The following is a 23,066-nucleotide window of genomic DNA, read 5'->3' as shown; positions in this document are numbered from 1 at the left end:
TGAATGAATGAATACTGCAGTGGTGTTTATTGACATCCTAAAAACAGAGTCACTGAAATGTTCTACAGCAGTTTGTGGTCACTGATCGTTTCACAGGTTTGTTTGTTTTGATCAAAGGAGTATTAATAACGGCCAGGTAAACGTTGTCCAGGTGGTCACATGACATCGACAAAATACCAAACATGCAGTCGACATTCAGGTCAAAGTTGCCCACTCAATCAGTGGTAGTAATTTTTTACAGTGTGGGTGTGGACAGTTTGGTTCTTTATTTTTTAGAGTGTGCTTGTGAGACAGTTTACATGGACATGAGTCAAATTGAAAAAAGGGAAGTTGTCCTTTTTCAGTTCCTGTTAAACTGATCTCAGGTCAGTTTTCTGACCAGAGATCAGTCTGACAGGGCGAAATGTTCCAACATGAGCTGGTTGAAATGATGATGATGATGATGATGATAATGAGGACGAGGCAGGACAGCCTTCCACTGTCCATCCCCCCTGTCTGTCTCCCTGGTTTTCAGGGGACGTTAGGGGTCCAGGGCCCCTGGATGTGTTGGCTCTGCAGGAGCCTCTGAAGCTCTTTGAACTGCTCCACCGTCTGGTCTTTCACATCCGGGTTCGAGATCTGCAGACGGATGCTGTCGGTGGACCAGCTGAGTTCTCCTGAGAACATCTCTGTCAGGATCCGAGCCACCACGGGGACCACCTGAGGAATACCAGGACCACAAGTACCACGTTACAACCAGACGACCAGAATCACAAAGAGAACCAGGTCAGAACTGGACAGCAGGAGTTTGGTGACAGAACGGTTCTGTCAGTTCTCCTGAGAACAAACAAACATTTAAAGTCACCACTTTGTTTTTTGTTACCAGTTGTTTGTGTGCTGTTTGTGTTTGTCTGTTGTTTACATGGTTGACAAGTTTTTAAAAAAGACGGTTGGTGGAGCTGCGTTGGTTCACGTGTTGGACCAATCACTGCATGCTAACATCACTCAAGGAGAGAACCCGCTCTGAGAGACGAGTTGAAACCATCCTCTGACCTCCATTTCTGGTTCCAGCAGGTTGGACACAATAAAGAAAAGATTCTGAGAACATGAGCCAGTTACTGAAACAACTGATGAGAACCAGGTCCCAAGAACCAGGTCATGAGAGCCAGGACATGAGAACCAGGACAGGAACCTGCCGGACCTTCAGAACATGGACATAACCTGAATCCAGATTCAGTTAAAATCCCAGGGTCTGTGAAAAGTTTAACTGGTGACCTCACACTGTGCCAGCTTCATACTGGACCCTGACTGGCTCCAGACTAGCTGTGATGTCATAAATCCTGCAGGTATGTCCTAAGGCCTGAACTACGAACTGAGCAAGGATCTGATGGTTCTGATGTGTCACTGATGACTGACTGTCACACCGTCTGTCTGAACGCTGTCACAGAGCTTCAGTCACCTCTGTTAATGCTCCGCTTACATGACAGTATCTGTAATCTGATTACAGCAGGTCAGCGTCAGTCAACACAGTGATTAATCCCTGAGTTCACCTTTAAATTACCTCCTAACCCCACATCCTGATCATAGTCCAGATCTCAGACCTCACATCTCAGTTCTCAGACCTCAGACCTCAGATCTCAGACCTCTAATGTAGTAGAAGGTAAAAAATAAACGTCACAGTGAATCTGGACAGCGGATCAGTTTGGGCGCCCTCTAGTGGATGACCGTCACATGACATCACACTGACCTGGACGATGATGAGCTTCTTCTCTTTGGGTTTCTTGTCGGGCCAGTCCTCCCCAAAGCAGAAGTAGACCTCGAAGGGTGGAGGGTTTTGAGCTTCACCTTTCTGGAACGAGATCAGACCTGTGGACAGAGAGAGGGAGTTTAACACCTGACTCCACGTGTCAGAAACAAGACAGTTCTCGTATTGCTCGGGATTGGTCACCTTGCAGGAAGTTGTTGAGGCTGAACACTTTGATCTTCTTCTCCCTCTCCATGGGGTTAGGTGGACCTTGTTCGGGCATGCCCGGTCCAGACCAGAAAACCTTGCACTGACAGAGGCGGATGGCGTAGATGTCCTGCTCCCAGATCTCTAGGATCAGGCCGCGGTCCATCACATCCAGCAGGGCCTCAGTGTAGAACCTTTGCTTCTGGTTCTGGATCTCAGATGTCCCCGGGAACCGGACCTGCTGCAGGGTGACGGGTCCGAACAGGTCCACCTGCTCCGGGGTTGGCTCCAGGTGTCCGTAGTACAACCGGCAGCCCTGAGGGTTACTGACGGTGAGGGAGCCCATCGTCCGGCCCCGGTACTGGAACTTCAGGTCTAGATCTGTTACTATGGCAACACACAATTAATACATGAGTTACCACAGTGACACAAAGTTATTTTATGTGTTATTATGGTGACACAAAGTTCATACTGTTGGTCTAAAGTTCAGTTCAGATTGGTTCTTCCGCTCCACTGCAGCTCAGCGACAGAACACGGTGAAAGACCACAGAACACAAACTGCACTCCTGGTCTACTGGTCTCTTGGTCTACTGGACCGCTGGCTCTGACTGACTTCCTGTTTTCTTGCTGGTAAAACCAGAACCTCAGAAGTCGGAGGTCATACTCACGTGGGACGCTGCTCAGCAGGTCGTACTTGCAGGGTTGGTGGTTCTGAGGGTCCCCCTGGTTCTGGACGTCCCCCATGCTGCTGGCCTCCATTGAAGCCGGCTGGGGGGGACCAGAGGCAGCTGAAGGTGGGAGAGAACTCAGGTCCTGGAGTCCATTAGGGTGTCCTACAGGATGGACGAAGCTCCCCTGATCCACCATCCCACTCTGAGCCTGGAGGTCAGAGGTCATGGGGAGGTCAGAGTTCATGGGGAGGCCTCTGTCGGGGAGGAGAGGTACTGGGATCACATGTGGAAGTCCAAATGACCCGTTGGAGGACATATTGAAGTGGTCCACATCTGAATGAGGTGGAAAGGAGTTGAAGGAGGCGGAGTCACTGGTCCTGGGGTCTGAAGAGAGATGACATCATATTACATCATCACATGACATTGTCTCCATCAGCCGTGTCTACTCCTTCACATCGATATACACTCCCATTTCTGCAATACAACTCACATTGCCATCTGCCTGCTGAACTACCATTGACTCTAAGTAATTCAGAGTACCATGGGTTCTAGATCCTTCAGACTACAATGGGTTCTAGAGCCTTCAGACTACCATGGGCTCTAGATACTTCAGACCACTATGGGTTCTAAGGCCATCAGACTACAATGGGTTCTAACTGTCATGGGTTCTAGATCTGTCAGACTACTAGAGCCTTCAGGCAACAAAGGGTTCTCGATCCTTTAGACTAGCATGGTGTCTACATCCTTCAGAGTACAATGGGTTCTGGAGCCTTCAGACTAGTACAGGCTCTAGATCCTTCAGACTACCATGGGTTCTACATCCTTCAGACTACAATGGGCTTCTGGAACTTTCAGACTACCATGGGTTTTAGATCATTCAGCCACAATGGGTTCTAGGGTCCTTTAGATTACCATGGGTTCTAGATCCTTCAGACCACCATGGGTTCTAGATCCTTCAGACCACCATGGGTTCTGGACCCTTCAGATTAAAGTGGCCTCTAGATCCTTCAGACTACAATGGATTCTAGATCCTTCAGACTACCAAGGCATCTAGATCCTTTCAGACCACCATAGCCACGATATCCTTCAGACTACCATGGCGTCTAGATTCTTTCAGACCACCATAGCCACGATATCCTTCAGACTACCATGGGTTGGAGATCCTTCAGACTACCATGGGTTGGAGATCCTTCAGACCACCATGGGTTCTATACCCTTCAGACCACCATGGGTTCTAGATCACTCAGACTACCATGGGTTCTAGATCCTTCAGACCACCATGGCGACTACATCCTCAGGACCACCATGGGTTCCAGATCCTTCAGACTACGATGGCCTCTAGGTACTTCAGACTACAATAGGTTCTAAAGCCTTCACACCACAATGGGTTCTCGATCCTTCGGTCTGCAATGGGTTCTAGATCTTTCAGGCTACCATGGGTTCTAGATCCTTCAGACTACCATAGGTTCTAGATCCTTCAAACTACCATGGCCTCTAGATCGTTCAGACTACAATGGGTTCTGGAATTTACAGATTACCATGGGCTCTAAAGCCCTAAGACTATAATGGGTTCTAGAGCCTTAAGACTACCAGGGGTTCTAGATCCTTCAGCCCACCATGGGTTCTAGAGCATTCAGACCACCATGGGTTCTAGTCCCTTCAGACTACAATGGGTTCTGGATCCTTCAGATCACCATGTGTTCTGGACCCTAAAGACTACAATGGGTACTAGATCCTTCACACTACAATGGGATCTAGACCCTTCAGACTACAATGGGTACTAGATCCTTCACATTACAATGGGATCTAGAGCCTTCAGACTACAATGGGTTTTAGATCTTTCAGACCACCGTGGGTTCTAGATCCTTCAGACTATCGTGTGTGTGTGTGTGTGTGTGTGTGTGTGTGTGCGTCTCGTCTCTGATGATCAGAATTTTTTGGATGCTATGGTGTTTCCATGGAGATGATGAAGACTTACTGATGCTGAGGTCCATCAGGTTCGGCATCTGAGAAAAGAACAGATTGTTGTTGTCAGTCAGCTGATCGACGAGTGAAGTGTGTTTGTATCTGTGACACATTTGTTCCTCACCTCTTCATCATCATCATCGCCAGCATCTGAAACAGGAAGCAAAGCATTAAAAATAGAAACCTTTAGTAAATACATATCATTATTGTCATCGTCATCATCATCAGTATTTCCCCATGGTTTCCAGCCTTGGGGGGGGGGGTGGTGGTGTTATTATTTAAGTGACAACGCCTGAATGCAACACAGGCTCCGCTCCAATTACTGGTGCCAGAAAATGTATCAAAATAAAATACATGTATTTTGTATTTTCAAATACAAAAAATACTTTTTTCTTTTTCTTTTTAGCAGCAACCCGCAGCTCTATAGGTCACTGTCAGTCGGTTGGTCCACAAAGCTTTTCGTGAATAACTCAAAAAGTCCTTGACCAAAAATGCTCAACATTTGCATACTGTAACTAGAGACCATGAGTAACTATACCATCAATCAATCAATCAATTGTATTTATAAAGCCCAATATCACAAATCACAATTTGCCTCACAGGGCTTTACAGCATACGACATCCCTCTGTCCTTATGACCCTCACAGCTGATCAGGAAAAACTCCCCAAAAAAACCTACAAAGAAGAATGCCCACGATTCGTCCATAGGTGGCTCTATACTAACCAATTCAAATCTTTTTGTGAATAAATCAGAAAGTCCTTGACGAAGAATGCTCAAAATTGACATGCTGCAATTAGAGACCACAAGTAACTATGCCAGAAAGAACAACCATGATTCATCTATTAATGGTGTGATAGTAGCAAATTTGGTTGCAGCAATTGCAAATTTGTGCTTGTTTTCTCATAATTTGGTGTAGCAGAGTATTCAGGTTTGGGCTATAGGATATACACAGTTAATAAGACAGTTAACATAAGCATTGCTAGCTTGATATTATAACTATCATCGCCATGTATTTATACAACAGGCTATGTAGCCAGACCCAGACATAAATCACACATCACGCCAGTTGACATCTGTCACACTCAGATAAAATATTTACCTTGACAGACAATCTGTTGAACTTGGAAGACGTGAGCAGCAGGGTAGTCTACTGGTAGTGTGGGTCCATCCACGTGAGCAGCATGCCTGGCAAGTCTAGTCTAGCTGTGCTGTGAACTGTCCACCAACGGTCGGGCTGAACAGCAGCAAGACACTGTAGCTACTGTAGCTAGTTCACTTGTTTGCTGTCTTACTTGGAGCCATGTGTTCAACTTTTTTCAAATGAAGAAGAGAAAAAAAAGCTAGGGACATGTAGGCTACCCTAAAATATTATTTACTGATTCAGATCTAGATTCAGACAACTTAATTGATCCCACGTGAGGCAATTCATTTGTAGCAGACTCATCCCAAGCATCAACCACAACAACATACAATTTCCTATGTGATGCACAGTCCAGTGAAACAGACCACTAGGTCACTGAAGAGCACATTGAATGGCCCAAAAAAAAAAAAAGATAAGTAAAAAATATTGTTACATCCAATATTATAAGAATATGTAGCCTGTTATTTTTGTTTTTTGATTCGTGGAGAAACTCAAAAGTATTTTGTTACAAATTACATTTGCTTTTTATCGGCCATTTCAAATACAAATTACAAAATATTCAAATGTAATTTAAATACGAATTTTACATACAAGTAATAGAAATACTGCCCCTCCCTGTGTACAGTGCCGTGCTACGCTGCTGTGCGAGCGCCGTTTTTGACTGTGAGTAACAGCAGTGTTTTAATGGTCATTTACACACTGTCCATAACAATAACTGTCAGGTAACAAACTGCGTTGGGCCCGGGTCGGGTTCGGACGTAAAAATCAATCAGAAAGTCTGTCGGGTTCGGTTATACTTGTCTCGGACTTGGGTCAGGTTTAGTCACGAAAAAGTGTGTGTGCGCACGTGTGTGTGTGTGTGTGTGTGTGAGCACGTCTGTGTGTGTGCGCGCGTGCGCATCGGGACCAAACTCCACCGTGCACGATACAGAGAGCAGAGGAGAATTGTAAAGGTGCGACATGACATAAGATAAATGACATCAGACACCTGACACACCTAGACTCAGGTTTCATCTGGTTCTTTATTCTATGATGACAACATGATGACATCATTACCTCAGAGTGAGCATGCTCACCTATGTTCCCGCTCTGCTCACACACCTCGTAGATTTTGTACGGCTGCACTGGAGTTTCTTTGGTGCCGTCATACTTTAGCTGAAACTCTCGACTTTTGTTTAGAGCGCAGCGAAGGTTTGCTTTCCACTTGGCAGGGTCGGGTTCGTCCACGCCTTCCTGATATTTACCTGTCTCCAGAGCCCACGCCTGTAAGACACATGGAAGGGTTTACACACACCTTTTACATTACAAACTGCCTGTAAGACACAGAGAAGGGTTTACATTCACCGCCATACACTACAAACTGTCTGTAAGACAGAGAGAAGGGTTTACACACACCTTTTACATTACAAACTGCCTGTAAGACACAGAGAAGGGTTTACATTCACGGCCTTACACTACAAACTGCCTGTAAGACAAAGAGAAGTGTTTACATTCACGGCCTTACACTACAAACTGTCTGTAAGACACAGAGAAGGGTTTACACACACCTTTTACATTACAAACTGCTTGTAAGACACCGAGAAGGGTTTACATTCACCGCCATACACTACAAACTGTCTGTAAGACACAGAGAAGGGTTTACACACACCTTTTACATTACAAACTGCCTGTAAGACACAGAGAAGGGTTTACATTCACCGCCTTACACTACAAACTGCCTGTAAGACACAGAGAAGGGTTTACATGCACCTGTAGTTTGTTTATGCTAACCTGAGCTAACAGCTGCTATTCAGAGATGATGTCATGTCACTCAGAGAGGAAGAAGAGAAGAAGAAGAAGTGAAGATGATCAAACAAGTGAAGAAGTGTTTGTTAAAACTTTTTACAGTGTGGAGTCGGACGCTGCTGTGATGTCACTAACAGGAAACACTGAAGCAGAAGCAGTGACCACTGAAAGAGGAAGTGACATCAGCAGGTCATGTTTTACACTGGAGAAACTCGTCTGACCAGGCGGCGTGTTGTGTTCAGGTGTCTGATGATGGTGTGTTGTGTTCAGGTGTCTGATGATGGTGTGTTGTGTTCAGGTGTCTGATGATGGTGTGTTGTGTTCAGGTGTCTGATGATGACATGTTGTGTTCAGGTGTCTGATGATGACATGTTGTGTTCAGGTGTCTGATGATGGTGTGTTGTGTTCAGGTGTCTGATGATGGTGTGTTGTGTTCAGGTGTCTGATGATGACATGTTGTGTTCAGGTGTCTGATGATGGTGTGTTGTGATCAGGTGTCTGATGATGGTGTGTTGTGTTCAGGTGTCTGATGATGACATGTTGTGTTCAGGTGTCTGATGATGGTGTGTTGTGTTCAGGTGTCTGATGATGGTGTGTTGTGTTCAGGTGTCTGATGATGACATGTTGTGTTCAGGTGTCTGATGATGGTGTGTTGTGTTCAGGTGTCTGATGATGGTGTGTTGTGTTCAGGTGTCTGATGATGACATGTTGTGTTCAGGTGTCTGATGATGGTGTGTTGTGTTCAGGTGTCTGATGACGGCGTGCTGTGTTCAGGTGTCTGATGATGGCACTTTGTGTTCAGATGTCTGATGATGGTGTGTTGTGTTCAGGTGTCTGATGATGGTGTGTTGTGTTCAGGTGTCTGATGATGACATGTTGTGTTCAGGTGTCTGATGATGGTGTGTTGTGTTCAGGTGTCTGATGACGGCGTGCTGTGTTCAGGTGTCTGATGATGGCATTTGGTGTTCAGGTGTCTGATGATGGTGTGTTGTGTTCAGGTGTCTGATGATGGCATTTGGTGTTCAGGTGTCTGATGATGGCGTGTTGTGTTCAGGTGTCTGATGATGGCATTTGGTGTTCAGGTGTCTGATGATGGCATGTTGTGTGCAGGTGTCTGATGACGGCGTGTTGTGTTCAGGTGTCTGATGATGGTGTGTTGTGTTCAGGTGTCTGATGATGACATGTTGTGTTCAGGTGTCTGATGATGGCACTTTGTGTTCAGGTGTCTGATGATGGTGTGTTGTGTTCAGGTGTCTGATGATGACATGTGTTCAGATGTCTGATGATGGCATTTTGTGTTCAGGTGTCTGATGATGGTGTGTTGTGTTCAGGTGTCTGATGATGGCACTTTGTGTTCAGATGTCTGATGATGACATGTTGTGTTCAGGTGTCTGATGATGGTGTGTTGTGTTCAGGTGTCTGATGATGGTGTGTTGTGTTCAGGTGTCTGATGATGGTGTGTTGTGTTCAGGTGTCTGATGATGGCATTTTGTGTTCAGGTGTCTGATGATGGCACTTTGTGTTCAGGTGTCTGATGATGGCATTTTGTGTTCAGGTGTCTGATGATGGTGTGTTGTGTTCAGGTGTCTGATGACGGCGTGTTGTGTTCAGGTGTCTGATGATGGCACTTTGTGTTCAGGTGTCTGATGATGGTGTGTTGTGTTCAGGTGTCTGATGATGGCACTTTGTGTTCAGGTGTCTGATGACGGCGTGTTGTGTTCAGGTGTCTGATGATGGCGTGTTGTGTTCAGGTGTCCGATGATGGCACTTTGTGTTCAGGTGTCCTTTTACATTACAAACTGCCTGTAAGACACAGAGAAGGGTTTACATTCACCGCCTTACACTACAAACTGCCTGTAAGACACAGAGAAGGGTTTACATGCACCTGTAGTTTGTTTATGCTAACCTGAGCTAACAGCTGCTATTCAGAGATGATGTCATGTCACTCAGAGAGGAAGAAGAGAAGAAGAAGAAGTGAAGATGATCAAACAAGTGAAGAAGTGTTTGTTAAAACTTTTTACAGTGTGGAGTCGGACGCTGCTGTGATGTCACTAACAGGAAACACTGAAGCAGAAGCAGTGACCACTGAAAGAGGAAGTGACATCAGCAGGTCATGTTTTACACTGGAGAAACTCGTCTGACCAAAAAGACTGTTAGGCGGCGTGTTGTGTTCAGGTGTCTGATGATGGTGTGTTGTGTTCAGGTGTCTGATGATGGTGTGTTGTGTTCAGGTGTCTGATGATGGTGTGTTGTGTTCAGGTGTCTGATGATGACATGTTGTGTTCAGGTGTCTGATGATGACATGTTGTGTTCAGGTGTCTGATGATGGTGTGTTGTGTTCAGGTGTCTGATGATGGCATTTGGTGTTCAGGTGTCTGATGATGGCATGTTGTGTTCAGGTGTCTGATGACGGCGTGTTGTGTTCAGGTGTCTGATGATGGTGTGTTGTGTTCAGGTGTCTGATGATGACATGTTGTGTTCAGGTGTCTGATGATGGCACTTTGTGTTCAGGTGTCTGATGATGGTGTGTTGTGTTCAGGTGTCTGATGATGACATGTTGTGTTCAGGTGTCTGATGATGGCACTTTGTGTTCAGATGTCTGATGATGGCATTTTGTGTTCAGGTGTCTGATGATGACATGTTGTGTTCAGGTGTCTGATGATGGTGTGTTGTGTTCAGGTGTCTGATGATGGCACTTTGTGTTCAGATGTCTGATGATGACATGTTGTGTTCAGGTGTCTGATGATGGTGTGTTGTGTTCAGGTGTCTGATGATGGTGTGTTGTGTTCAGGTGTCTGATGATGGCATTTTGTGTTCAGGTGTCTGATGATGGCACTTTGTATTCAGGTGTCTGATGATGGCATTTTGTGTTCAGGTGTCTGATGATGGTGTGTTGTGTTCAGGTGTCTGATGATGGCGTGTTGTGTTCAGGTGTCTGATGATGGCACTTTGTGTTCAGGTGTCTGATGATGGTGTGTTGTGTTCAGGTGTCTGATGATGGCACTTTGTGTTCAGATGTCTGATGATGGTGTGTTGTGTTCAGGTGTCTGATGATGGTGTGTTGTGTTCAGGTGTCTGATGATGACATGTTGTGTTCAGGTGTCTGATGATGGTGTGTTGTGTTCAGGTGTCTGATGATGGTGTGTTGTGTTCAGGTGTCTGATGATGGCATTTGGTGTTCAGGTGTCTGATGATGGTGTGTTGTGTTCAGGTGTCTGATGATGGCATTTGGTGTTCAGGTGTCTGATGATGGCGTGTTGTGTTCAGGTGTCTGATGATGGCATTTGGTGTTCAGGTGTCTGATGATGGCATGTTGTGTTCAGGTGTCTGATGACGGCGTGTTGTGTTCAGGTGTCTGATGATGGTGTGTTGTGTTCAGATGTCTGATGATGACATGTTGTGTTCAGGTGTCTGATGATGGCACTTTGTGTTCAGGTGTCTGATGATGGTGTGTTGTGTTCAGGTGTCTGATGATGACATGTTGTGTTCAGGTGTCTGATGATGACATGTTGTGTTCAGGTGTCTGATGATGGTGTGTTGTGTTCAGGTGTCTGATGATGGCATTTGGTGTTCAGGTGTCTGATGATGGCATGTTGTGTTCAGGTGTCTGATGACGGCGTGTTGTGTTCAGGTGTCTGATGATGGTGTGTTGTGTTCAGGTGTCTGATGATGACATGTTGTGTTCAGGTGTCTGATGATGGCACTTTGTGTTCAGGTGTCTGATGATGGTGTGTTGTGTTCAGGTGTCTGATGATGACATGTTGTGTTCAGGTGTCTGATGATGGCACTTTGTGTTCAGATGTCTGATGATGGTGTGTTGTGTTCAGGTGTCTGATGATGGTGTGTTGTGTTCAGGTGTCTGATGATGGCATTTTGTGTTCAGGTGTCTGATGATGGTGTGTTGTGTTCAGGTGTCTGATGATGGCACTTTGTGTTCAGATGTCTGATGATGACATGTTGTGTTCAGGTGTCTGATGATGGTGTGTTGTGTTCAGGTGTCTGATGATGGTGTGTTGTGTTCAGGTGTCTGATGATGGCATTTTGTGTTCAGGTGTCTGATGATGGCACTTTGTATTCAGGTGTCTGATGATGGCATTTTGTGTTCAGGTGTCTGATGATGGTGTGTTGTGTTCAGGTGTCTGATGACGGCGTGTTGTGTTCAGGTGTCTGATGATGGCACTTTGTGTTCAGGTGTCTGATGATGGTGTGTTGTGTTCAGGTGTCTGATGATGGCACTTTGTGTTCAGATGTCTGATGATGGTGTGTTGTGTTCAGGTGTCTGATGATGGTGTGTTGTGTTCAGGTGTCTGATGATGACATGTTGTGTTCAGGTGTCTGATGATGGTGTGTTGTGTTCAGGTGTCTGATGACGGCGTGCTGTGTTCAGGTGTCTGATGATGGCATTTGGTGTTCAGGTGTCTGATGATGGTGTGTTGTGTTCAGGTGTCTGATGATGGTGTGTTGTGTTCAGGTGTCTGATGATGGCATTTGGTGTTCAGGTGTCTGATGATGGCGTGTTGTGTTCAGGTGTCTGATGATGGCATTTGGTGTTCAGGTGTCTGATGATGGCATGTTGTGTTCAGGTGTCTGATGATGGCGTGTTGTGTTCAGGTGTCTGATGATGGTGTGTTGTGTTCAGATGTCTGATGATGACATGTTGTGTTCAGGTGTCTGATGATGGCACTTTGTGTTCAGGTGTCTGATGATGGTGTGTTGTGTTCAGGTGTCTGATGATGGTGTGTTGTGTTCAGGTGTCTGATGATGACATGTTGTGTTCAGGTGTCTGATGATGGTGTGTTGTGTTCAGGTGTCTGATGATGGTGTGTTGTGTTCAGGTGTCTGATGACGGCGTGCTGTGTTCAGGTGTCTGATGATGGCATTTGGTGTTCAGGTGTCTGATGATGGCGTGTTGTGTTCAGGTGTCTGATGATGGTGTGTTGTGTTCAGGTGTCTGATGATGGCATGTTGTGTTCAGGTGTCTGATGATGGCGTGTTGTGTTCAGGTGTCTGATGATGGTGTGTTGTGTTCAGGTGTCTGATGATGGCGTGTTGTGTTCAGGTGTCTGATGATGGTGTGTTGTGTTCAGGTGTCTGATGAATGCGTGTTGTGTTCAGGTGTCTGATGATGGCACTTTGTGTTCAGGTGTCTGATGATGGCATTTTGTGTTCAGGTGTCTGATGACGGCGTGTTGTGTTCAGGTGTCTGATGATGGCACTTTGTGTTCAGATGTCTGATGAATGCGTGTTGTGTTCAGGTGTCTGATGATGGCATTTTGTGTTCAGGTGTCTGATGATGGTGTGTTGTGTTCAGGTGTCTGATGATGGCATTTTGTGTTCAGGTGTCTGATGATGGTGTGTTGTGTTCAGGTGTCTGATGATGGCACTTTGTGTTCAGATGTCTGATGAATGCGTGTTGTGTTCAGGTGTCTGATGATGGCATTTTGTGTTCAGGTGTCTGATGATGGTGTGTTGTGTTCAGGTGTCTGATGATGGTGTGTTGTGTTCAGGTGTCTGATGACGGCGTGTTGTGTTCAGGTGTCTGATGATGGCATTTTGTGTTCAGGTGTCTGATGATGGTGTGTTGTGTTCAGGTGTCTGATGATGGTGTGTTGTGTTCAGGTGTCTGATGATGGCACTTTGTGTTCAGGTGTCTGATGATGGTGTGTTGTGTTCAGGTGTCTGATGATGGTGTGCTGTGTTCAGGTGTCTGATGACGCGTGTTGTGTTCAGGTGTCTGATGATGGTGTGTTGTGTTCAGGTGTCTGATGATGGTGTGTTGTGTTCAGGTGTCTGATGATGACATGTTGTGTTCAGGTGTCTGATGATGGTGTGTTGTGTTCAGGTGTCTGATGATGGTGTGTTGTGTTCAGGTGTCTCATGATGGCACTTTGTGTTCAGGTGTCTGATGACGGCATGTTGTGTTCAGGTGTCTGATGATGGCATTTTGTGTTCAGGTGTCTGATGATGGTGTGTTGTGTTCAGGTGTCTGATGACGGCGTGTTGTGTTCAGGTGTCTGATGATGGTGTGTTGTGTTCAGGTGTCTGATGATGGTGTGTTGTGTTCAGGGGTCTGATGATGGCACTTTGTGTTCAGGTGTCTGATGATGGCACTTTGTGTTCAGGTGTCTGATGATGGTGTGTTGTGTTCAGGTGTCTGATGAATGCGTGTTGTGTTCAGGTGTCTGATGATGGCACTTTGTGTTCAGGTGTCTGATGATGGTGTGTTGTGTTCAGGTGTCTGATGATGGTGTGTTGTGTTCAGGTGTCTCATGATGGTGTGTTGTGTTCAGGTGTCTGATGATGGTGTGTTGTGTTCAGGTGTCTCATGATGGCGTGTTGTGTTCAGGTGTCTGATGATGGTGTGTTGTGTTCAGGTGTCTGATGATGGTGTGTTGTGTTCAGGTGTCTGATGATGACGTGTTGTGTTCAGGTGTCTGATGATGGTGTGTTGTGTTCAGGTGTCTGATGATGGCACTTTGTGTTCAGGTGTCTGATGATGGTGTGTTGTGTTCAGGTGTCTGATGATGGTGTGTTGTGTTCAGGTGTCTGATGACGGCGTGTTGTATTCAGGTGACTGATGATGGTGTGTTGTGTTCAGGTGTCTGATGATGGTGTGTTGTGTTCAGGTGTCTGATGACGCGTGTTGTGTTCAGGTGTCTGAAGATGGTGTGTTGTGTTCAGGTGTCTGATGATGACATGTTGTGTTCAGGTGTCTGATGATGGCACTTTGTGTTCAGGTGTCTGATGAATGCGTGTTGTGTTCAGGTGTCTGATGATGGTGTGTTGTGTTCAGGTGTCTGATGATGGTGTGTTGTGTTCAGGTGTCTGATGATGGCACTTTGTGTTCAGGTGTCTGATGAATGCGTGTTGTGTTCAGGTGTCTGATGATGGTGTGTTGTGTTCAGGTGTCTCATGATGGCACTTTGTGTTCAGGTGTCTGATGAATGCGTGTTGTGTTCAGGTGTCTGATGATGGCATTTTGTGTTCAGGTGTCTCATGATGGCACTTTGTGTTCAGGTGTCTGATGATGGTGTGTTGTGTTCAGGTGTCTGATGATGGCACTTTGTGTTCAGGTGTCTCATGATGGCACTTTGTGTTCAGGTGTCTGATGATGGTGTGTTGTGTTCAGGTGTCTGATGATGGCATTTTGTGTTCAGGTGTCTGATGATGGCACTTTGTGTTCAGGTGTCTGATGATGGTGTGTTGTGTTCAGGTGTCTGATGATGGTGTGTTGTGTTCAGGTGTCTGATGATGGTGTGTTGTGTTCAGGTGTCTGATGATGGCGTGTTGTGTTCAGGTGTCTGATGATGGTGTGTTGTGTTCAGGTGTCTGATGATGGTGTGTTGTGTTCAGGTGTCTGATGATGGTGTGTTGTGTTCAGGTGTCTGATGATGGTGTGTTGTGTTCAGGTGTCTGATGACGCGTGTTGTGTTCAGGTGTCTGAAGATGGTGTGTTGTGTTCAGGTGTCTGATGAGTTGTTGTGTTCAGGTGTCTGATGATGGTGTGTTGTGTTCAGGTGTCTGATGATGGTGTGTTGTGTTCAGGTGTCTGATGATGGTGTGTTGTGTTCAGGTGTCTGATGATGACATGTTGTGTTCAGGTGTCTGATGATGGTGTGTTGTGTTCAGGTGTCTGATGATGGTGTGCTGTGTTCAGGTGTCTGATGATGGCGTGTTGTGTTCAGGTGTCTGATGATGGTGTGTTGTGTTCAGGTGTCTGATGATGGCATTTGGTGTTCAGGTGTCTGATGATGGCGTGTTGTGTTCAGGTGTCTGATGATGGTGTGTTGTGTTCAGGTGTCTGATGATGGCGTGTTGTGTTCAGGTGTCTGATGATGGTGTGTTGTGTTCAGGGGTCTGATGATGGGTGGTTGTGTTCAGGTGTCTGATGATGGGCTGTTGTGTTCAGGTGTCTGATGATGGTGTGTTGTGTTCAGGTGTCTGATGATGGCATTTTGTGTTCAGGTGTCTGATGATGGTGTGTTGTGTTCAGGTGTCTGATGATGGTGTGTTGTGTTCAGGTGTCTGATGACGGCGTGTTGTGTTCAGGTGTCTGATGATGGTGTGTTGTGTTCAGGTGTCTGATGATGGTGTGTTGTGTTCAGGTGTCTGATGATGGCACTTTGTGTTCAGGTGTCTGATGATGGCACTTTGTGTTCAGGTGTCTGATGATGGTGTGTTGTGTTCAGGTGTCTGATGAATGCGTGTTGTGTTCAGGTGTCTGATGATGGCACTTTGTGTTCAGGTGTCTGATGATGGTGTGTTGTGTTCAGGTGTCTGATGATGGTGTGTTGTGTTCAGGTGTCTGATGATGACATGTTGTGTTCAGGTGTCTGATGATGGTGTGTTGTGTTCAGGTGTCTGATGATGGTGTGTTGTGTTCAGGTGTCTGATGATGGCGTGTTGTGTTCAGGTGTCTGATGATGGCATTTGGTGTTCAGGTGTCTGATGATGGCGTGTTGTGTTCAGGTGTCTGATGATGGTGTGTTGTGTTCAGGTGTCTGATGATGGCATTTGGTGTTCAGGTGTCTGATGATGGCGTGTTGTGTTCAGGTGTCTGATGATGGTGTGTTGTGTTCAGGTGTCTGATGATGGCGTGTTGTGTTCAGGTGTCTGATGATGGTGTGTTGTGTTCAGGTGTCTGATGATGGCACTTTGTGTTCAGGTGTCTCATGATGGCACTTTGTGTTCAGGTGTCTGATGATGGTGTGTTGTGTTCAGGTGTCTGATGATGGCATTTTGTGTTCAGGTGTCTGATGATGGCATTTTGTGTTCAGGTGTCTGATGATGGTGTGTTGTGTTCAGGTGTCTGATGATGGTGTGTTGTGTTCAGGTGTCTGATGATGGTGTGTTGTGTTCAGGTGTCTGATGACGGCGTGTTGTGTTCAGGTGACTGATGATGGTGTGTTGTGTTCAGGTGTCTGATGACGCGTGTTGTGTTCAGGTGTCTGAAGATGGTGTGTTGTGTTCAGGTGTCTGATGATGACATGTTGTGTTCAGGTGTCTGATGATGGTGTGTTGTGTTCAGGTGTCTGATGATGGTGTGTTGTGTTCAGGTGCCTGATGACGCGTGTTGTGTTCAGGTGTCTGAAGATGGTGTGTTGTGTTCAGGTGTCTGATGATGACATGTTGTGTTCAGGTGTCTGATGATGGTGTGTTGTGTTCAGGTGTCTGATGATGACATGTTGTGTTCAGGTGTCTGATGATGGTGTGTTGTGTTCAGGTGTCTGATGATGGTGTGTTGTGTTCAGGTGTCTGATGATGACATGTTGTGTTCAGGTGTCTGATGATGGTGTGTTGTGTTCAGGTGTCTGATGACGGCGTGCTGTGTTCAGGTGTCTGATGATGGCATTTGGTGTTCAGGTGTCTGATGATGGCGTGTTGTGTTCAGGTGTCTGATGATGGCATTTGGTGTTCAGGTGTCTGATGATGGCGTGTTGTGTTCAGGTGTCTGATGATGGTGTGTTGTGTTCAGGTGTCTGATGATGGTGTGTTGTGTTCAGGTGTCTGATGATGGTGTGTTGTGTTCAGGTGTCTGATGATGGCGTGTTGTGTTCAGGTGTCTGATGATGGCATTTGGTGTTCAGGTGTCTGATGATGGCGTGTTGTGTTCAGGTGTCTGATGATGGTGTGTTGTGTTCAGGTGTCTGATGATGGCGTGTTGTGTTCAGGTGTCTGATGATGGTGTGTTGTGTTCAGGTGTCTGTGGTGTATTCAGACCTTAAAGATGGTGTTTTCCTCATCTGATGATGGTGTGTGGCGTGTGGCGTGTTTCCAGGGGATCTGGAAGAGACGGTGATCCGGACTGAGCCACTGGAGACCAGGATACCTGCCACTGTTCACCTGAGCCAACAACCAGGGCTTCAGACGGATCCTGCGGGGCTGGACGCTCATACTGGGAGCACTGGGAGCTGTGGGAGGAGGAAACTATGTGACTTCACCTGGAAGTGATGACACACGTTGTCACAGAATCTTTGATCTTTTTGAAGTGAAAGTTTAACCTGAGTCGACAAGCCGACAGTGAAGTGATCGGTGGTCAGCTGACCTCAGATCAGATTTCTGTTCCTGAAACGATACAGGAAGTGACAGAGTCTGAGTCATGTGATCAGAGCTCAGATTTAAACACTTTCTACAAACTTTATTTAATAAAACCTTCATTAACGTTTTTATGACGTCAAAGACGTGACCGTCCGAACACTAACGTGTGTATGTATGTGTATGTGTGTGTGTGTGTTGGTGACGGACTCACCTGGTCCCGGTTCCGGTCGTGTTTCCGGTCCCGCTGGTGTCTTTCCGCTCCGTCAGTCGTTAGACAGCCGCGTGCTCACCGTTAATCCTCCGCGACGCCACAATCACGTCAACAAACAAACCAACAATCGGCGGCCGAAACAAACAAACATCCGCTGCTCACAAAACTTCAAACTGAACTCAGATCATAATCAATACCACACAGTGACGACAACTACTTCCGGTCGACCGTCAAAATAAAAGTCAGCCGTGACTGAAGAAATAAAATCTATTATAAACAAACAAACAAACAAACAAACAAAGTGCTTACCTTCGTATTGATGTAAACAAACTCAGGATAGTAAGAAGTTCTTGCAGTTAAACTTCCTGTTTGCACCCACAATAATTAAGTGACATATTTTTTACTGTGATATTTTATGTTTATTTCACATTAAAATCAGCTCAATGAAATGTCTCTTTATATTATGGGATGTTTTAATGTTGTTACAGATCGCAACTTTTATTTTGTAGTAAATAATAAAAATCGGTTTATTAAATAAATAAATAAATAAATAAAAGAGACTTGTCCAGTCTTTTATTGTGAAGGTGTGTCAGGAAGTTTCCGGTTTGTTCTGTCTGAGTGCAGGCGTTTACAGGAGGTTCCGCCCTGACTTCCTCCCAAACCCGGAAATCACACACTTTCATTTTCACAGAGAAAAAAAACAAAACACCGAACACTCAAAACAATGTTCTGATCTGATAATTAATATTTATTGATTATTATTGATCATTGATTTACCTCTGCCTCACTGTTTATTAACTAGAGATTTACATGTTCAACTACTGGCTGATGAGATGAACTGATGAACTGATGACGTGTCTCTAACTTGTAACTTTGTTCTTTGTCAGTTTGAATCAGTGAAACTTTATTAATTAACAGATCAGTGACTGAGTCTGTGAGGACTGAGCTATGATAAGAGGACATGGGGACATTTGGACGTGGGGGATGTGTGACAGGATGAGTCTGTAGGTTTGGTGGTGGCGCCCTCATGTGGTCACAAACTGTGATGATCAGAGGACATTTCTGTCTGGCTCCTCCTGAGACATCTGTCCCCCCGTCTCCGTCCTGCAGCTCCTCCTGAGACATCTGTCCCCCCGACTCCGTCCTGCAGCTCCTCCTGAGACATCTGTCCCCCCGACTCCGTCCTCCAGCTCCTGGTGGTGGATCCTGATCACATGATGAAGGAGCTTCTGTCCTTGTCTGCACCTCAGCAGAACGTCATAGTCGTCTTCATCATAGTCGTCTTCATCACAGGTGTCTTCATCACAGCTGTCCTCTTCACAGGACGTCTTCATCACACAGACGTGAAATGATGTGAATGTTTCTGCCTCCTGATGTTGATCCTCTGTGTTTATTCTGTCATATCTTACAAAAGACAAACTGTCTTCAGTCTCTCTGAGTTTCACTCTGTCCATCAACATTTGTCATTAATCCAATAAACTCACTGATCGATTGATTCAGAATCTGATTGATCAATAATGAAAAAAATCAACAGTTAAACTTTAAATGAATCAAAATAAACTGATTAATAAATAATCAATTTATAAATATTAACAGTGTCATGATAGAATCTGTGAGGACATGTTCAGGGGACAGTGAGGACATGTTCAGAGGACACTGAGGGCATGTACGGAGGACATGTACAGAGGGCATGTACAGAGGGCATGTTCAGAGGACAGTGAGGGCATGTTCAGAGGACAGTGAGGACATGTTCAGAGGACATGTACAGAGGACAGTGAGGGCATGTTCAGAGGACATGTACAGAGGGCATGTACAGAGGACAGTGAGGACATGTTCAGAGGACAGTGAGGGCATGTACGGAGGACACTGAGGGCATGTACGGAGGACATGTACGGAGGACATGTACAGAGGACATGTACAGAGGGCATGTTCAGAGGACAGTGAGGACATGTTCAGAGGACATGTACAGAGGACAGTGAGGGCATGTTCAGAGGACATGTACAGAGGGCATGTACAGAGGACAGTGAGGACATGTTCAGAGGACAGTGAGGACATGTTCAGAGGACACTGAGGGCATGTACGGAGGACATGTACAGAGGACATGTTCAGAGGGCATGTACAGAGGACAGTGAGGGCATGTTCAGAGGACATGTACAGAGGACAGTGAGGACATGTACAGAGGACATGTTCAGAGGGCATGTACAGAGGGCATGTTCAGAGGGCATGTTCAGAGGGCATGTACAGAGGACAGTGAGGACATGTACAGAGGACAGTGAGGACATGTACAGAGGACATGTTCAGAGGGCATGTTCAGAGGACAGTGAGGGCATGTACAGAGGACATGTTCAGAGGGCATGTTCAGAGGACAGTGAGGGCATGTTCAGAGGACATGTACAGAGGACAGTGAGGACATGTTCAGAGGGCATGTTCAGAGGGCATGTTCAGAGGACATGTACAGAGGACAGTGAGGACATGTTCAGAGGGCATGTTCAGAGGACATGTTCAGAGGACATGTTCAGAGGACAGTGAGGACATGTTCAGAGGACATGTACAGAGGACAGTGAGGGCATGTTCAGGGGACAGTGAGGGCATGTTCAGAGGACATGTACAGAGGGCATGTACAGAGGGCATGTTCAGAGGACAGTGAGGACATGTTCAGAGGACATGTACAGAGGACAGTGAGGGCATGTTCAGAGGACATGTACAGAGGGCATGTACAGAGGACAGTGAGGACATGTTCAGAGGACAGTGAGGGCATGTACGGAGGACACTGAGGGCATGTACGGAGGACATGTACGGAGGACATGTACAGAGGACATGTACAGAGGGCATGTTCAGAGGACAGTGAGGACATGTTCAGAGGACATGTACAGAGGACAGTGAGGGCATGTTCAGAGGACATGTACAGAGGGCATGTACAGAGGACAGTGAGGACATGTTCAGAGGACAGTGAGGACATGTTCAGAGGACACTGAGGGCATGTACGGAGGACATGTACAGAGGACATGTTCAGAGGGCATGTACAGAGGACAGTGAGGACATGTACAGAGGACAGTGAGGACATGTACAGAGGACATGTTCAGAGGGCATGTTCAGAGGACAGTGAGGGCATGTTCAGAGGACATGTACAGAGGACAGTGAGGACATGTTCAGAGGGCATGTTCAGAGGGCATGTTCAGAGGACATGTACAGAGGACAGTGAGGACATGTTCAGAGGGCATGTTCAGAGGACAGTGAGGACATGTTCAGAGGACATGTACAGAGGACAGTGAGGGCATGTTCAGGGGACAGTGAGGGCATGTTCAGAGGACATGTACAGAGGACAGTGAGGGCATGTTCAGGGGACAGTGAGGGCATGTTCAGAGGACAGTGAGGGCATGTTCAGAGGACAGTGAGGGCATGTTCAGGGGACAGTGAGGACATGTTCAGAGGACATGTACAGAGGGCATGTTCAGAGGACAGTGAGGGCATGTTCAGGGGACAGTGAGGACATGTTCAGAGGACATGTACAGAGGACATGTTCAGAGGACAGTGAGGGCATGTTCAGAGGACATGTACAGAGGACAGTGAGGGCATGTTCAGAGGGCATGTTCAGAGGGCATGTTCAGAGGACATGTACAGAGGACAGTGAGGACATGTTCAGAGGGCATGTTCAGAGGACATGTTCAGAGGACAGTGAGGACATGTTCAGAGGACATGTACAGAGGACAGTGAGGACATGTTCAGAGGGCATGTTCAGAGGACAGTGAGGACATGTTCAGAGGACATGTACAGAGGACAGTGAGGGCATGTTCAGGGGACAGTGAGGGCATGTTCAGAGGACATGTACAGAGGACAGTGAGGGCATGTTCAGGGGACAGTGAGGGCATGTTCAGGGGACAGTGAGGGCATGTTCAGAGGACAGTGAGGGCATGTTCAGAGGACAGTGAGGGCATGTTCAGAGGACAGTGAGGGCATGTTCAGAGGACAGTGAGGGCATGTTCAGGGGACAGTGAGGACATGTTCAGAGGACATGTACAGAGGGCATGTACAGAGGACATGTTCAGAGGACATGTACAGAGGACAGTGAGGGCATGTTCAGGGGACAGTGAGGACATGTTCAGAGGACATGTACAGAGGGCATGTTCAGAGGACAGTGAGGACATGTTCAGAGGACATGTACAGAGGACATGTTCAGAGGACAGTGAGGGCATGTTCAGAGGACATGTACAGAGGACAGTGAGGGCATGTTCAGGGGACAGTGAGGACATGTTCAGAGGACATGTACAGAGGGCATGTACAGAGGACAGTGAGGGCATGTTCAGGGGACAGTGAGGACATGTTCAGAGGACATGTACAGAGGGCATGTACAGAGGACAGTGAGGGCATGTTCAGAGGACAGTGAGGACATGTTCAGAGGGCATGTTCAGAAGACAGTGAGGACATGTTCAGAGGACAGTAAGGACATGTTCAGAGAACATGGACAGTAAGGACATGTTCAGAGGACAGTGAGGACATGTTCAGAGGACATGTACAGAGGGCATGTTCAGAGGACAGTGAGGACATGTTCAGAGGACATGTACAGAGGTCAGTGAGGACATGTTCAGAGGGCATGTACAGAGGACAGTGAGGGCATGTTCAGATGACAGTGAGGACATGTTCAGAGGACATGTTCAGAGGACAGTGATGGCATGTTCAGAGGACAGTGAGGGCATGTTCAGATGACAGTGAGGACATGTTCAGAGGACGTGTACAGAGGACAGTGAGGGCATGTACAGAGGACGTGTACAGAGGACAGTGAGGGCATGTTCAGAGGGCAGTGAGGGCATGTTCAGAGGACAGTGAGGACATGTTCAGAGGACATGTACAGAGGGCATGTTCAGAGGACAGTGAGGACATGTACAGAGGACAGTGAGGGCATGTTCAGAGGACAGTGAGGGCATGTTCAGAGGACATGTACAGAGGGCATGTACAGAGGACAGTGAGGACATGTTCAGAGGACATGTACAGAGGGCATGTACAGAGGACAGTGAGGGCATGTTCAGAGGACATGTACAGAGGACAGTGAGGGCATGTTCAGAGGACATGTACAGAGGGCATGTTCAGAGGACATGTTCAGAGGACATGTTCAGAGGACATGTACAGAGGGCATGTTCAGAGGGCATGTACAGAGGACAGTGAGGGCATGTTCAGAGGACATGTTCAGAGGACATGTTCAGAGGACATGTTCAGAGGACATGTACAGAGGGCATGTTCAGAGGACATGTTCAGAGGACATGTACAGAGGGCATGTTCAGAGGGCATGTACAGAGGACAGTGAGGGCATGTTCAGAGGACAGTGAGGA

The 23,066-nt window shown here is 46.6% G+C and overlaps 1 protein-coding gene and 1 long non-coding RNA gene across 3 annotated transcripts; one reads left to right on the top strand and one right to left on the bottom strand.

Moving 5' to 3' along the window:
* irf5 (interferon regulatory factor 5) lies at positions 1-17,947 on the bottom strand. Of its 2 annotated transcripts, XM_049566633.1 has the most exons (10): positions 17,743-17,947; positions 17,495-17,558; positions 17,214-17,404; positions 6,785-6,971; positions 4,691-4,716; positions 4,580-4,607; positions 2,599-2,985; positions 1,928-2,317; positions 1,727-1,845; positions 1-699 (listed from the first exon to the last, which is right to left on the bottom strand). In XM_049566633.1, the coding sequence occupies exons 3-10, from the start codon at positions 17,385-17,387 to the stop codon at positions 511-513; spliced, it is 1,500 nt and encodes a 499-aa protein (XP_049422590.1). In that variant the 5' UTR covers positions 17,388-17,404; positions 17,495-17,558; positions 17,743-17,947; the 3' UTR covers positions 1-510. The 2 variants fall into 2 exon arrangements, with proteins under 2 accessions (XP_049422590.1, XP_049422591.1); XM_049566634.1 differs by lacking the exon at positions 17,495-17,558.
* LOC125882780 (uncharacterized) lies at positions 7,011-13,742 on the top strand. The gene is made up of 3 exons (XR_007448410.1): positions 7,011-8,435; positions 11,265-11,404; positions 12,665-13,742. It is a non-coding gene; the product is annotated as an uncharacterized LOC125882780 (long non-coding RNA).
* Positions 17,948-23,066: the final 5,119 nt, after the last annotated feature.

The sequence above is a fragment of the Epinephelus fuscoguttatus genome, linkage group LG22 (assembly GCF_011397635.1).
Source record: "Epinephelus fuscoguttatus linkage group LG22, E.fuscoguttatus.final_Chr_v1".
NCBI lineage: Eukaryota > Metazoa > Chordata > Actinopteri > Perciformes > Serranidae > Epinephelus > Epinephelus fuscoguttatus.
Note: the sequence above shows the minus strand (reverse complement) of the source record. Positions and strands in the feature narration are given on the sequence as shown.

Bases quoted from the DNA above. Each gene is read 5' to 3' on its own strand.
- irf5 (XM_049566633.1), bottom strand. From the start codon at position 17,387: ATGAGCGTCCAGCCCCGCAGGATCCGTCTGAAGCCCTGGTTGTTGGCT. The intron at 6,972-17,213 runs GTCTGAATACAC...TGTGTCTTACAG, and splicing joins AGGAAAACACCATCTTTAAG to GCGTGGGCTCTGGAGACAGG. The intron at 2,986-4,579 runs GTAAGTCTTCAT...ATCTCTCTTCAG, and splicing joins CCTGATGGACCTCAGCATCA to ACCCCAGGACCAGTGACTCC.